The sequence below is a fragment of the Urocitellus parryii genome, chromosome 11, assembly GCF_045843805.1.
Source record: "Urocitellus parryii isolate mUroPar1 chromosome 11, mUroPar1.hap1, whole genome shotgun sequence".
Lineage (NCBI taxonomy): Eukaryota > Metazoa > Chordata > Mammalia > Rodentia > Sciuridae > Urocitellus > Urocitellus parryii.
In genome coordinates this window covers 18,707,814-18,719,951 of record NC_135541.1, presented here as the reverse complement: position 1 = coordinate 18,719,951, position 12,138 = coordinate 18,707,814, and the positions used below count along the sequence as shown (strand labels likewise).

General features: G+C 37.2%; 1 protein-coding gene across 19 annotated transcripts in view; it reads left to right on the top strand.

Moving 5' to 3' along the window:
• Pum1 (pumilio RNA binding family member 1) overlaps positions 1-12,138 on the top strand; it is a 122,433-nt gene that overhangs the window by 65,709 nt on the left and 44,586 nt on the right. For 16 of the 19 annotated variants that reach the window (XM_026391613.2, XM_026391612.2, XM_077791643.1 and 13 more), the window contains 2 exons: positions 2,621-2,787; positions 4,756-5,026. The exons of the other annotated variants lie outside the window; for them this stretch is intronic. In XM_026391613.2, coding sequence (XP_026247398.1) covers positions 2,621-2,787; positions 4,756-5,026 — 438 coding nt within the window. The remainder of the gene's footprint in view (positions 1-2,620; positions 2,788-4,755; positions 5,027-12,138) is intronic. 19 annotated transcript variants of the gene reach the window in all.

Sequence of the window (12,138 nt, the reverse complement as noted above, 5' to 3'; positions counted from 1 at the left end):
TCCAGCCCTAGAAATGTATATATTCTGTTCACCTCCCCTGCCCTATTCCTCAGTTCTTGGAATTGAACCCAGGGCATTGTGCAAGCTAAGCCATTAAGTTATAAGCCTAGCCCTTATGTAACATTTTAATTGAACTATTTCCCATGTACAGAAAGGTATACTAGTCATAAATGTTCATTATCATGGATTTCTACAAAATGAAAATAGCTATCCAGATTAAGAAATGGAAACATCTCTCATTCCTTCCCTATAAAAGAAGGAACCTACCATTCAGCTGACACATTGGTAGTTTATTCTGAGTGGGAAATAGGGTGCAATGTTTTACAGGAATGTATTGTACAGTATTGTTGAAAAGCAGCTGCATCCAGGGAAATGGTTTGAAAAACAAGTGTTTGGCAGTATAATAGAGAAGGAAACTATTAGTGGTAAGGCTGTAGAGGAGTGAGCAGATCCTAAGCAAGCCTTGCATAGGGTGACTGAGGAAAGATAATGTAGAGCACTGATTTAGCCAGTGAATATCCTCTGCCACCAGTTTTCTTGCCTATGGAAACTTGATACTACTGCTTTGTCCTCTTTCCTTTGAGTTTTTACATGTAGATGTTTTAAACTTCTTATGAAATATTGGAGTTGATTTTGATTTGTGAAGATTCCTTTTGAGTGGCAGTGGGATGATCCTTGTAATGTTCTTTTGCTTTAGACATTAATGGATTCTGATTCAGGGAGTGTTATTTATTATCTATACCACATTACTACCTTTTAGGATAATATTTGATTATAATAAAGATACCAGGAGGATACTTCACATTTAGTAGTATAGTTTTGTAGTATTTTTTTGGTCCTCTTATAAATTTTTTAAACTCATATTCGTTATGCTTCTGCCAGATTCTCTATTTAGTGCTAGGGATATGAAAACGAACAAATAAATAACTTCTATCAGTTTTGTCTTTGAAGTGTGAAGAAAGGTATTGTTTCTGGTTATCTTAAAAGATTGTTTTTGTCTTTAGAGCTCTGTCATTACTACTTTGCTTTGGGATCTCAGTGTAGTGCTTATTCAGTCTTTGATTCAACAGCAGTCCAAACTTGAAAGATTCTACTCTGAAAGGCTCATTTCCATGGCTGCCAATGCTGTTGTTTACCATCTTGATGTCACATGAAGCTAAGTTTTATATCCTTTCCAAGTGCCTTATCTTATGTGTTTTTTTTCATATTATCCTTGAAAACTTTCTTTTTCTGTATCATATTTGAATATAGCATGATTTAAAAGTAAAATAGGCTCTAAGTTAGTCAGAATGTCTAACATCAGGATCCTTGAGTTGATCTTTCCAGGCCAGTGATTTCCAAGAACTACCCTGAGGACATCTAGTGATTTTAACTCTATGGACCTGTCCCTGCCCACAGACGCATGTTCACAATTGTTTTTGATGACTGGAAATTCTGCGCAGTAGCTCTCATTCTTTGTTGATTGGTTTTGCCTTATACTATCAGCTTTAATTTGGACTGCACATTTTTCTTCATTTAACCACGAATCAGTGGTGGGAAACAGCAAGATTGCATCCCTCTAATTTTTAAAAGCTAAGGCTGCTTGGTACTCTTTGGTGTAAGATTCTTTAAAATTCTCTGTCATGTCAAGCTACTGTCTGAGTTTTTTTTCCTTTTGGAAATCAAGGTGAATTTATGTGTTCAGGGGTTAACTTCGGATGTTAGGAATAGGAGACATAATTTTCTTAGAAGGCAGGAAGGATATAACTGTTTCTGAACCAGATCAATTCTTTTAGGTTCAGTGTTTTAAGCTTTGTAATTTGAAACATTTCAGATATAAATTATCTTGTAGCAAATGCTTCAGAATATCCCCACTTATCTCAAGAATACTTTGCCACGAAATAGGCAGGTAGTGGAAGATGGCAGAGTACTTTCATGAAAAGAATTTAACAGGTATATTATTTTTATTTTTTAGGTCTGTTTATTTTGAAGCTTTAAAACATTTTAAAGTTAAGGGCCATCAGAGAATTGATCAGAGAGCCCTATGTTTTATAGGGTGAAACTGGGATGTGGTGGTACAAATCGACAGGGGATGTGTCCTGTGATCCAGAAGAGAAAAACTGAATTGAAACAGTGTTAGACCACAGCTAGCTCACTATTTGGAAGTAAGCAGGGATTTTCCTAAGATAAAGAGGAAGTGACATTTTATGGGCTTATTAACACTTTCCCTCTATTTTGTTAGTTATCATACCTGGGTGTTATTTTGTGAATCTAGCTATTATGTAGATGTAGATTTGAAAATAGAGAAGTGGGATCAAAAGATAGAATATTGTGGTTGGCTTTTGGACAGAAAGGGTAAAAGCAAAACGAGCACACAAACACAAAACCAGTGGGGGTGATGGGGACTTTGGGTATGGTAAGACTGTCCTTAAACTTTGTAATGTAAATATATGTATGTCTCCCCCATTTGGCAAGACTTTCTGCGGTGTTCCTGCCTCTGTGTTGTTTGTTAATTAGATTGTAATGTCTGAAAGACACTCTCCTGTTCTGCTTAGCCTCTAGTGTAGTCTGGTGTCCACAGTGGTTGCCCACTACTGTTAGTTGATGATGATTAGTGAAGCTGAAGCTATTTTTTAAACAGGGCCCAAGGGATGCAGACAGTGATGAAAACGACAAAGGTGAAAAGAAGAACAAGGGTACGTTTGATGGAGATAAGCTAGGAGATTTGAAGGAGGAGGGTGATGTGATGGACAAGACCAATGGTTTACCAGTGCAGAATGGGATTGATGCAGACGTCAAAGATTTTAGGTTTGTATGTTTTACACTTCTGATTTTTTAAAAATGGGGGCTATGGGTTTTGTTTGTTTTGATTTACTTATATTTTACTCCTCCCGCCTCCCCCCATCATATTTCCTTTTTAAGAATTGCTTCTAGTATAGGCCATGCCCAAAGATGTAAATTAGCTGGTAAGGTGGAATTTTTTAAGAGTTGTTATTGCCTGATGGTTTGCCAAAATGGTAGATTTTGCATTTGTATAGAGCTCTAGAATTTACTCTATACAAATGATTGATAAAATTTGAAGATTCATTAAGATTGTCTCTTATCCTGTAAAGATCATCTCAGTAATTCTCAAATGGCAAAATCACCAGGGATAGGTACCTTGGAACTTTGCCCAAGTTTCTCCTATATTACTGTATTAAAGAGTTGTGGTTATTAATGAAAGTGTGTCATATCCCTCTGACACATTAGAAGAATAGTTGTGAACCCATGCATTACCTCATTTGAGTTTCATAAGATCATTTTGAGGTAGGTGGGTGAGGTATCACTTTCCTCACTTTGAATATCCAGAGATGTGGCTTAAATGATTTGTTGTTAAACATATCCCTTCCATGGATACCTCTCATCCCTCCTGTGGTTATGATTTATTAGCAGATTTTTACCTTGTGATTTAATATACACAGTATTATTTGTCTTCCATAGTTGGCAGATATTTCTTCTTTATGTATGATAACTTTAGTTATGATACATAATTTTTAAAATCTGTAAAAGTCACTATTTAGTGATATATGGTCAATAATTTAATGCCAGACTGAAGCTAATAGGTGTGTATTTTCATCCCCCCCCCCTTTCTCTCTCTCTCACACACATACACCATCCTAATATCTACCAAAGTCAAAATTAAAATGTATTTTTTTATCATTTGTAGAACAAATGCCAGTTGATTAATATTTCTAATTCATTATCTTGAATGTGTATAGAATTATAGTATTTGAATGTAATCTGATGCACAGGGTGATAAACATTTTCTTAAGGACTTTCAGAGTTCAGGTGGTCTCTCTACCCTGAATTTCAAGCATCCAATAGCAATATTTTGGGATATTTAATGGGGGGGGGAGGAGGAGAAAGAAGAGGAGGTGGAGGAGGGGGAGAAGTAGAAGAAGAAGTGGTGATGGTATATATATGTACCACCTACATGATTCCTTTTAGGTATGAAGGGCATTGCTGTATTCCCTCGACATTGTATGTTAGTTTGATTGTAGATATTGTCATCTTGCAGTTCCGTACATAGCATGGTGGTATATCTCAGGATACCTAGAATAGGACTCATTTATAACTATGTCCCAGGTAATTATGTAGTAGTGCTTTTTTTTGGGGGGGGGGTTCTTTGATGTGTCCTGGTTTGGATGATAAACTAGACCTTTATCAGTTTTGATTTTAAGAATTATCTTGTTATCAGGGACATATCATAAAAAATGGATTAGTTTTTACTATTTTGAGATGGTCTTCTTCTGGTTTCTTGGAAGGGAAAGAGAGTTTACCATTGGTCAGTAATACCAATCACTCTGAGATGGGGAATTTCTCCTAGAAACCAACTTCTCGCGTTGGTTTTATATTTACGAGAGTAGATGTTGCTTTTGGGGGCCATATTTTACTATGTGTGTCTTGGTAGGTACCTGTGTTTTCATGGTTGCCACAGGCAGCAATTCTTTCAATTTATATATTCCTGAAATATGGACTTATTGGTAAAGGGATTGTAAACTAATAGCATTTAATGTAATTTAAGGGGCGGGAAGGTGGGAAGGCAGGCAATAGAAGCATCATTTCAGAGGATATTACCTGTAAGCACTATAAAGGATCTCTGGGTATTTTGTTGAAATAGCTTTAAACATTGTTAATAATGAGCTATGTCAAGGACATTGTCCTTAAACATGGGGTTGCTATAGTGTCCTTCCCTGCTCAAAATAAGGTTTAATGCCCTTTACTTTCTCTGTTTAGCCGTACCCCTGGTAATTGCCAGAACTCTGCTAATGAAGTGGATCTTCTGGGTCCAAACCAGAATGGTTCTGAGGGCTTAGCGCAGCTGACCAGCACCAATGGTGCCAAGCCTGTGGAGGATTTCTCCAACATGGAGTCCCAGAGTGTACCCTTGGACCCCATGGAACATGTGGGCATGGAGCCTCTTCAGTTTGATTATTCAGGCACGCAGGTGCCTGTGGACTCAGCAGCAGCAACTGTGGGACTTTTTGACTACAATTCTCAACAACAGGTACTGTGTGTGTCTCTGTCACCCTTTCTATTCTCCCTCCAGCCAGCACATTATTCAGCTTCTTAAAATGAGGGGATGGGGGAGGGTGACATGATTTTAGATTGTCATTAGCCAGCCCTATTAATCCTTACAGTGAAGTGGGGGTTTACAAATTCTGTCTTTCCCCTCAAAAGCTAGTTCTCATGGTGCTGTTAACTGGCAAGAGAGCACTTTGCTCTTTGTGTATTTCCTTTGGCTCTTCTCTCTCTTCATCACTTGGAGATTGGGTGAGGTGACCTTACCCCTTGGATCACAACCTTCTGAGATGCTAAATTACTTTCCTGGAAGATATATATAGTTGTGATGCTTCTGGATTGTTTTGTTTTTAAAATAGTGAGCTATTACCTACCACCATCAGGAGTGTGTTGCCAAATCTTCTCATCAGTCTTGACTTTAAGTTAGTTACTGTAGATAACACTGGTAACAGTCTGGTACCTTCAAAAGTTAGAATGTGATTAAAGAAAAACACATGTAAATAATTCTGTTAGATCTGTAGTGAAATTACTTAGTCCTTTTCTTTTATTCAAATGTTTCTGGGAAATTTTTGTATGTGTATTTTCTGCTTTTGAAGGCACAGTAGGGCTAATTTGAGGGCCTAGTGATTCTTCTGTTTGGTTCTTTTTAAGAAAAATCAGCTGTCTGAACTATAAAAGGAGAGCATGTAGTTTCATCATCTTGTTGAGTACCACAAAAGCAGTTTGATGGACCATGAATTTCCGTTACTCTTTAGTTTTTGACTGGAACATAAATATAGACTTTTAGTTTTAAGAGACTGGAGTTTACAAATGCTGTTTCTATTGGGAAATGAGCTTATGGTCTTTTGAGATTATCTTTAGTTTTATCTTTAGTTTCTGTCATAAATAGTAGATTTTTGATTGATAAGACAACTAGATAACAAAGCTAACTATATGAAATTTACCAAAAGAAATTTATTTGTGTAATAATGTGAATGTGTATGTCTATGTAAGTTTTCTTTGGCTAGGAGGTAAGACAGTACTGGGTTTTGAACCCAAGGCTTTGTGTATGCTGAGCCAGTGCTCTACCACTGAGCTACACCCCCAACCCTAAGTTTTTAATTAGCAGACTTTTTCCCATAGAGGTTAACTGCAAGCACTCCCTGTAGATCCCTAGCAGGTGGCCTATCTTGATAAAAATAATCAACTTTCTGTGCCTTTCTTTATGACCATTATTGATTCAATGCTTCCATTTCCGGTCTAACCCAACCTCACCCTTGTTATTTAAGAAGAATTTGTCTTTCATCTCTTACGAACAAAAATCTGGTTCTCTTTTTCACTTAATTGTGGGGAGTTAGAATTCTTTTTGATTTATTGATCTCTGGTGTGAAAATAATTTTTTCAGGTTTTGGGAGGCTGGATAATTATTGGGATTTGAACAGAAACTCACAAGTGTTTAGCTTGATTATATCAAAATTATCTTATTTAGAAATACAAAAGTAGGAGTGGCTTTACTGTGTGCCCTATTTTAGCACTAAGCATCATTATTTTGAAAATTAATCTGTTGTTGGGGTTCTGGCTTCCCATAACTATACTAGCCCATGTGGCAAGGGGTATATTTATAGTTACACCACTGTCATATGACGTGATCATTGTCGTTTTGTCCCATGGGCCATCAGTATTGTTTTTTTTTTTTTTTTTTGGTGCGTAGATTGTTTTACCCATTCTTCTACTGGACACTCTAATAACATACCTGGAAACCACTGTCCCAAGACTTCAAAGTATCTTAAAGAATTTCAGCTTCCCAAAGCTTCCTATAGAGAGCCATTATTTAGAAGGAAGAATTCCGTTTCTACTGGAAATTGGTGCATTTTCTTATATTTTACCCTTCCGATCTTTCTTCCTATTGCTTTTCATCATGTTTTATTCCATTCTCCATTTCCAATTTAAATCTTAATTTTTCAAGGTCTAGCACTGTTAACCTCCTTTCTTTATCTCCAAACCAAAAATTTTTCATGCCCGCCTGCTTTAAACTTCATTTTACTTTGTATCTCCTCCAGAAAAGGAGTTACCTGTGTTCTGCCTTGTGTTGTGATTCTTTGTCTGATAGCCCATGCTGGATTGTGAGTTCCTTGAAAGCAAGAAGTATTCTATGCCTTGCTAAATTTTCAGGGAACTATTATATCTCTGTGTTTCTCCTGAATTTAATATACTTCCCAAAATTAAAATTTGAACCTGAAAAATGACCATAGTATACTTAGGGAAATTACTGGAAAGTTATTGTGTAACATCCAATAATATAATATTACTATATGATATGCAAGAAAGTTATTTCCTAGATCAGAACTTGTCCTTTTTAGGGTTGCTCTGTTGCCATCTGATCAAAAGCCAAGGTCCCTTTTGTCATAAAAAGTACATTTTTTTTTTGGACACAGTTTTGTGGAAAGTTTAGAGGGATCACAGGTTGTGGGCTGTAGATTATAATCTCTAGCTAGCATTTCTTTTCATCTGTAGCCAGGTGTATCTTTCATGAATACAGCAAGATTCCTTACATGGTGGAAGGATTTGCTATTTGCTCTTATTTCAGTGATTGTGACTCATCTTGTCATTCAAATAGTGCAAGGAAGCACTTGATGATGAGTAATGAGACCCTACATGTATATGTCCTGGGAACTTTAGAGCACAGCAGAGTGTGCTCTGGTCTCTGAGGAAGGAAGGATTGGTGGATGAAGTGTTTGTTGAGCTGTGCCTTGAAAGACTTGTTTAGATAGGAGAATGAAATTTTCATGTAGGAAACAGTAAAACTAAAGCTAGAAATAGGAAATTAACAGAAACGTGTTTAGCAGATAGTGGAGATGTGGTCAGCCTGACTAGGAGTCTAAATTGAAGAGAAATGATGAAATGTGTTTAGTAAATAGTATTGCGTCTTACCAGTTCTGTTGTGCTGCCTTATAGGCAATGACAAAATATGTTTAAGGAGGAATGTAATAATTATCATGATGTTTTTTGTTTTGTTTCGTGCAAAGATTGAACCCAGGGGCATTCAAACATTGAGCCACAACCTCAGCCCATTTTGCATTTTATTTTGAGACCCAGTCTCAATGAATTGTCGAGGTTGGTTTGGAACTTTCGATCCTCCTGCCTTGGCCTCCTGAGTCTCGGGATTATAGGCATGTGCCACTGCACCCAGCCGAATGTGTGTGTGTGTATAGGCGCATGGGCGCTGTTACATAGAAGTAGTTTTAGACATTCTCTTGCCCATATTAATCAACTAACTATTCACTGTTGTGTCCTTATCTGTATGAAAACAGTTGTGAAATATTTGAGGAATTACGCGCTAATCTAATTGATCACAAATGTTACCAGACAGGGGAGAGCTCAATTAGGATCAAGAGAAACTTGAAAAGACAGTTGGAAAGTATACCCTTGCCGGTAATAGAAGAGAGTATGGAGATGGGAATGGTAGCGGCGTGGTCCCAGGTAGACTGTAGACTAGAAAAGTATAGAAGAAGACAAGGAGACTTTTGGTAATTGGTCCACGTCACTGAGCCCTTGAGAACCAGGAACAAGTCTCAGATGATACTAATAATGATTGTGGGGGTTCAAAACATTGATTTAGAGTGGCACATATTTTGCTGCAGATCTGCTCTTTGATTTTGGCTTTCTTCAATGAGGAAAGGAAAGGGATGGTCATTTTTGAGTTATTTGCTACAAATAGTAGTGTAGCTTTATTTTTGATTTTATGAGTGGATATGGTTTGGAAATTGACAAAATAAAAATTCTCTTGTCCTGTTGCTTTTCAGTCAGGGCTTTCATATGGTGTAATAAGTTGGTTTTGTAAAACTTAATATCAATCTATAATGAGATACATGCCATGGAGCAGCCAGCAAATATGGATATGGTAATTTTCATTTAGTTCATTGTGTACTTTGGGGTTTGTATAATTAAGTTGCTTGTCTGGTCACTGTTAATCATTCTGAATTAACCCATCTTAATTGTTCTCAACTAATCCTTCTAAGATTTAATTGTAAGAGCCATAGTTCTTAACTTTTTAAAAGCACTATGAACTCTTTTAGCAGTTAGGTGAATCTGTGGACTGCTTCTCAGAATAATGTTTTAAAACACAGAGTGTTTGTGTGCACATTGTGTAAGAAAGATTACAAAGAAAACTGATTATATAAAAATAGGTGGAAAAAAATAAAAATAAAAATAGATGGGTGTAATGGTGCATGCCCTAAAACCCTAGCAACCTGGGAGGCTGGGGCAGGAGGAATACAAGTTCCAGGCCAACCTCAGCAATTTCCTAAGACCCTGTCTCACAATAAAAAATAAAACAGGCTGGGGATGCAGCTCAGTGCTAGTGTATCCCTGAGTTCAATCTGGAGTACTGCGAAAAAATAAAAATCAAAAGATATTCAAACCAAACTTAATGGTATATTTGCTTTTTTATCATGATACATGAAATAAAAGTAGGTGTGTTAGCTATTATAGCGAGAATGAAGATTTTGAAATGTCTGTAGTAATCAAAAAATAACATAAAATACCTATTATCGCTCCTTTCCCACTCCTCACCCAATATTGGGGATTGCACCCAGGGCACTCTACCACTGAACAACATTCCTAAGCACTCCTTCACTTCTTCCTGTCTTCCTGCCTGCCTTCCTTTTCTTGGTCTCTTTAGGTTGCCAAGGCTGGTCTTGAATTTATGATCTTCCTGCCTCAGCCTCCCGAGCTTCTGGAATTATATAGGTGTGTTTCACCATGCCCAGCTCCCCTGCCCCCATTGGTGAAAGTCACATGTGTATGGCTAATGTATTTTTGCCTAATCATAATTGAAGAAAGCGACGACTTTCAGATAGATGTCCATGAAAAACAAAAATGCAATGTTACCCACTTAAGACAAACATTTTGGGTTAAGAACCCTTAATTGAGGGCATTTTGTCAACTTGAAATGTTCATTGATGTCTCTGGAGTCGTCTTCTTTTTTTGTTTTATACTTTCTCTAATTGCCACCTTAATCCTGGATAACAGTCCTGAATAATTCTTGCATTGTGTGTTCACACCATTTTTTTATGTCATGTGAGCAGTATTATATTTTATATATTATTATATAATTGCAATTGCCTATTATTTATAGATTTTACTTCTTAAAAAACAATATTGGGGATTGAACCCCAGGCCTATGCATTGTTAGGTAAGTAGTCTACCACTGAGATACATCCCCAGTCTCATATACATTATAGAAAAATTTCATTTAGTTATTATTGTTGCAACAGTGTAGCAGACTCGTAAAAGATTGAATTTGACTAGTTGTTGGGTCATTTGAACTTTATCTTTATTGTCACTTGAGTGTGTGTGTGTGTGTGTGTGTGTGTGTGTGTGTAGTGTGTGTTGTTGGGGATTGAACCCAGGGCCTTGTGCATGTGGGGTAAGCACTCTATCAACTGAGCTACATCCCCATCCCTTTACTTTTTTTGACCCGGGGTTTGAACTGAGGGGCACTCAACCACTGAACCACTATCACTGAGTTGCGTAGCACCTCGCCATTGCTGAGACTGGCTTTGAATTCATGATCCTTTTGCCTCAGCCTCCCTAGTTGCTGGGATTACAGATGTGTGCCACTGTGCCTGGCTTGTCCCTTGACTTTGCTAAAATTTTATTATAAATTTCCCCAAGTTATTCATTTACTTGGTGGAGGAATATGTTTATTCTAAGACTGTAGAAATAATTTATTTTGGAAACAGATTCTTTACCTGCTAATGAACTGTGAAGTTTTTTTTTTTTTAAATTTAGACCTATGGTTTGTTATGTCCTTATTAAAGTGCCCCTGAATTATTGTATCCATTAGTTTATGATTGCAGTTATTCAAATAATATCATAAAAATTAGTCTTTGATCTAGAACCTTTAAACAGAAGCTCTAAAACACCCCCTTTTAGTTTACTTTTTAACTTTTTGATACTGGGGATTGAATCTAGGGATGCTTCACCATTGAAATATGTTTCAGCCCTTTTTATTTTTTAAGACAGGGTCTTGTTAAATTGCTTAAAATGTCATGTCTCTAAGTGACTTAGGAGGCTGGCCTTGAACTCGGATTACAGTAGTGTCCCCCCCCCCTTTATTTTATAATCCCATTATTAATAGGGTTTTCTGTGAATCCTGGCAACAACTCCTGAGATAAGGCATTAGTTGTCTCTTTACAGATGAGAAAATTAAAACACACGCCTTTAATGAAGGTTATATTTTATTTTACTTAATTTTATTGGCCCCAGGAATTGACCCCTCCCCCTTTTAATTATAAATTTTGAGATAGTGTCTCACTAGGTTGCTCACAGCCTTGCTAAGTCACTGAGAATGGCTTTGAACCTGTGATTCTCCTACCTCAGCCTCCTGAGCCTCTGGGATTAAAGACATGGACCATGGATTATGCTCAGTGCTGAAGGTCAATTGGTGTAAACTATGCAAATCTCATATTATTTTGGTTTCTAGCTTCAAGCTATTTCCTTTGGACCTTGTACACAGAGCTTTTTGATATGGAGTTATTTTTCCTTCAAATTTAACTTTGTTCATAGCTTTCCCTGAAAGGCACATACTATAAAAAGTAGAAACAATTCCTGCCCTCCCTTGGGGAGGAGCCGTGAGGGGTGATTCTCACAGAAGGGGTTGTGTTTAGGGGCACTCTGCTCATTCATCAGAAAGAACATCCCACATAAATGTCTTGTGAAGCACTTTCTTTGTGTTAATTTAACATCTTGTGGGTTAGATACTTTGTTACCATGTTAGAGAGTGAGGCACCAAGAGAGTCAGAAGTCACTGGCCCTAAGTAATAGAGCAAGTCACTAGTGAAAATGAGATGTGAGCCCAGGCTTCCTGGTCTCGAAGGTGTTTGCTCTTACTCCCTTTCCACTATGTATGTTGCCTTAAGCTGGTAAAAAGTCAGGGATGGCATGGCATTTTAATTTGGGGTGTGGGTAGGTATCGTCTTTCATATTTTCTAACTCTCATTTAGGTATTACTTCTCCAGATTCAGAAAACTCAATAACAGTGTTCTTATGCCAACAATTCTTGATAGTAACAGTAATAATAGTAAGCAGCTCTTAAATAGTATTAGTAGTAGCTTA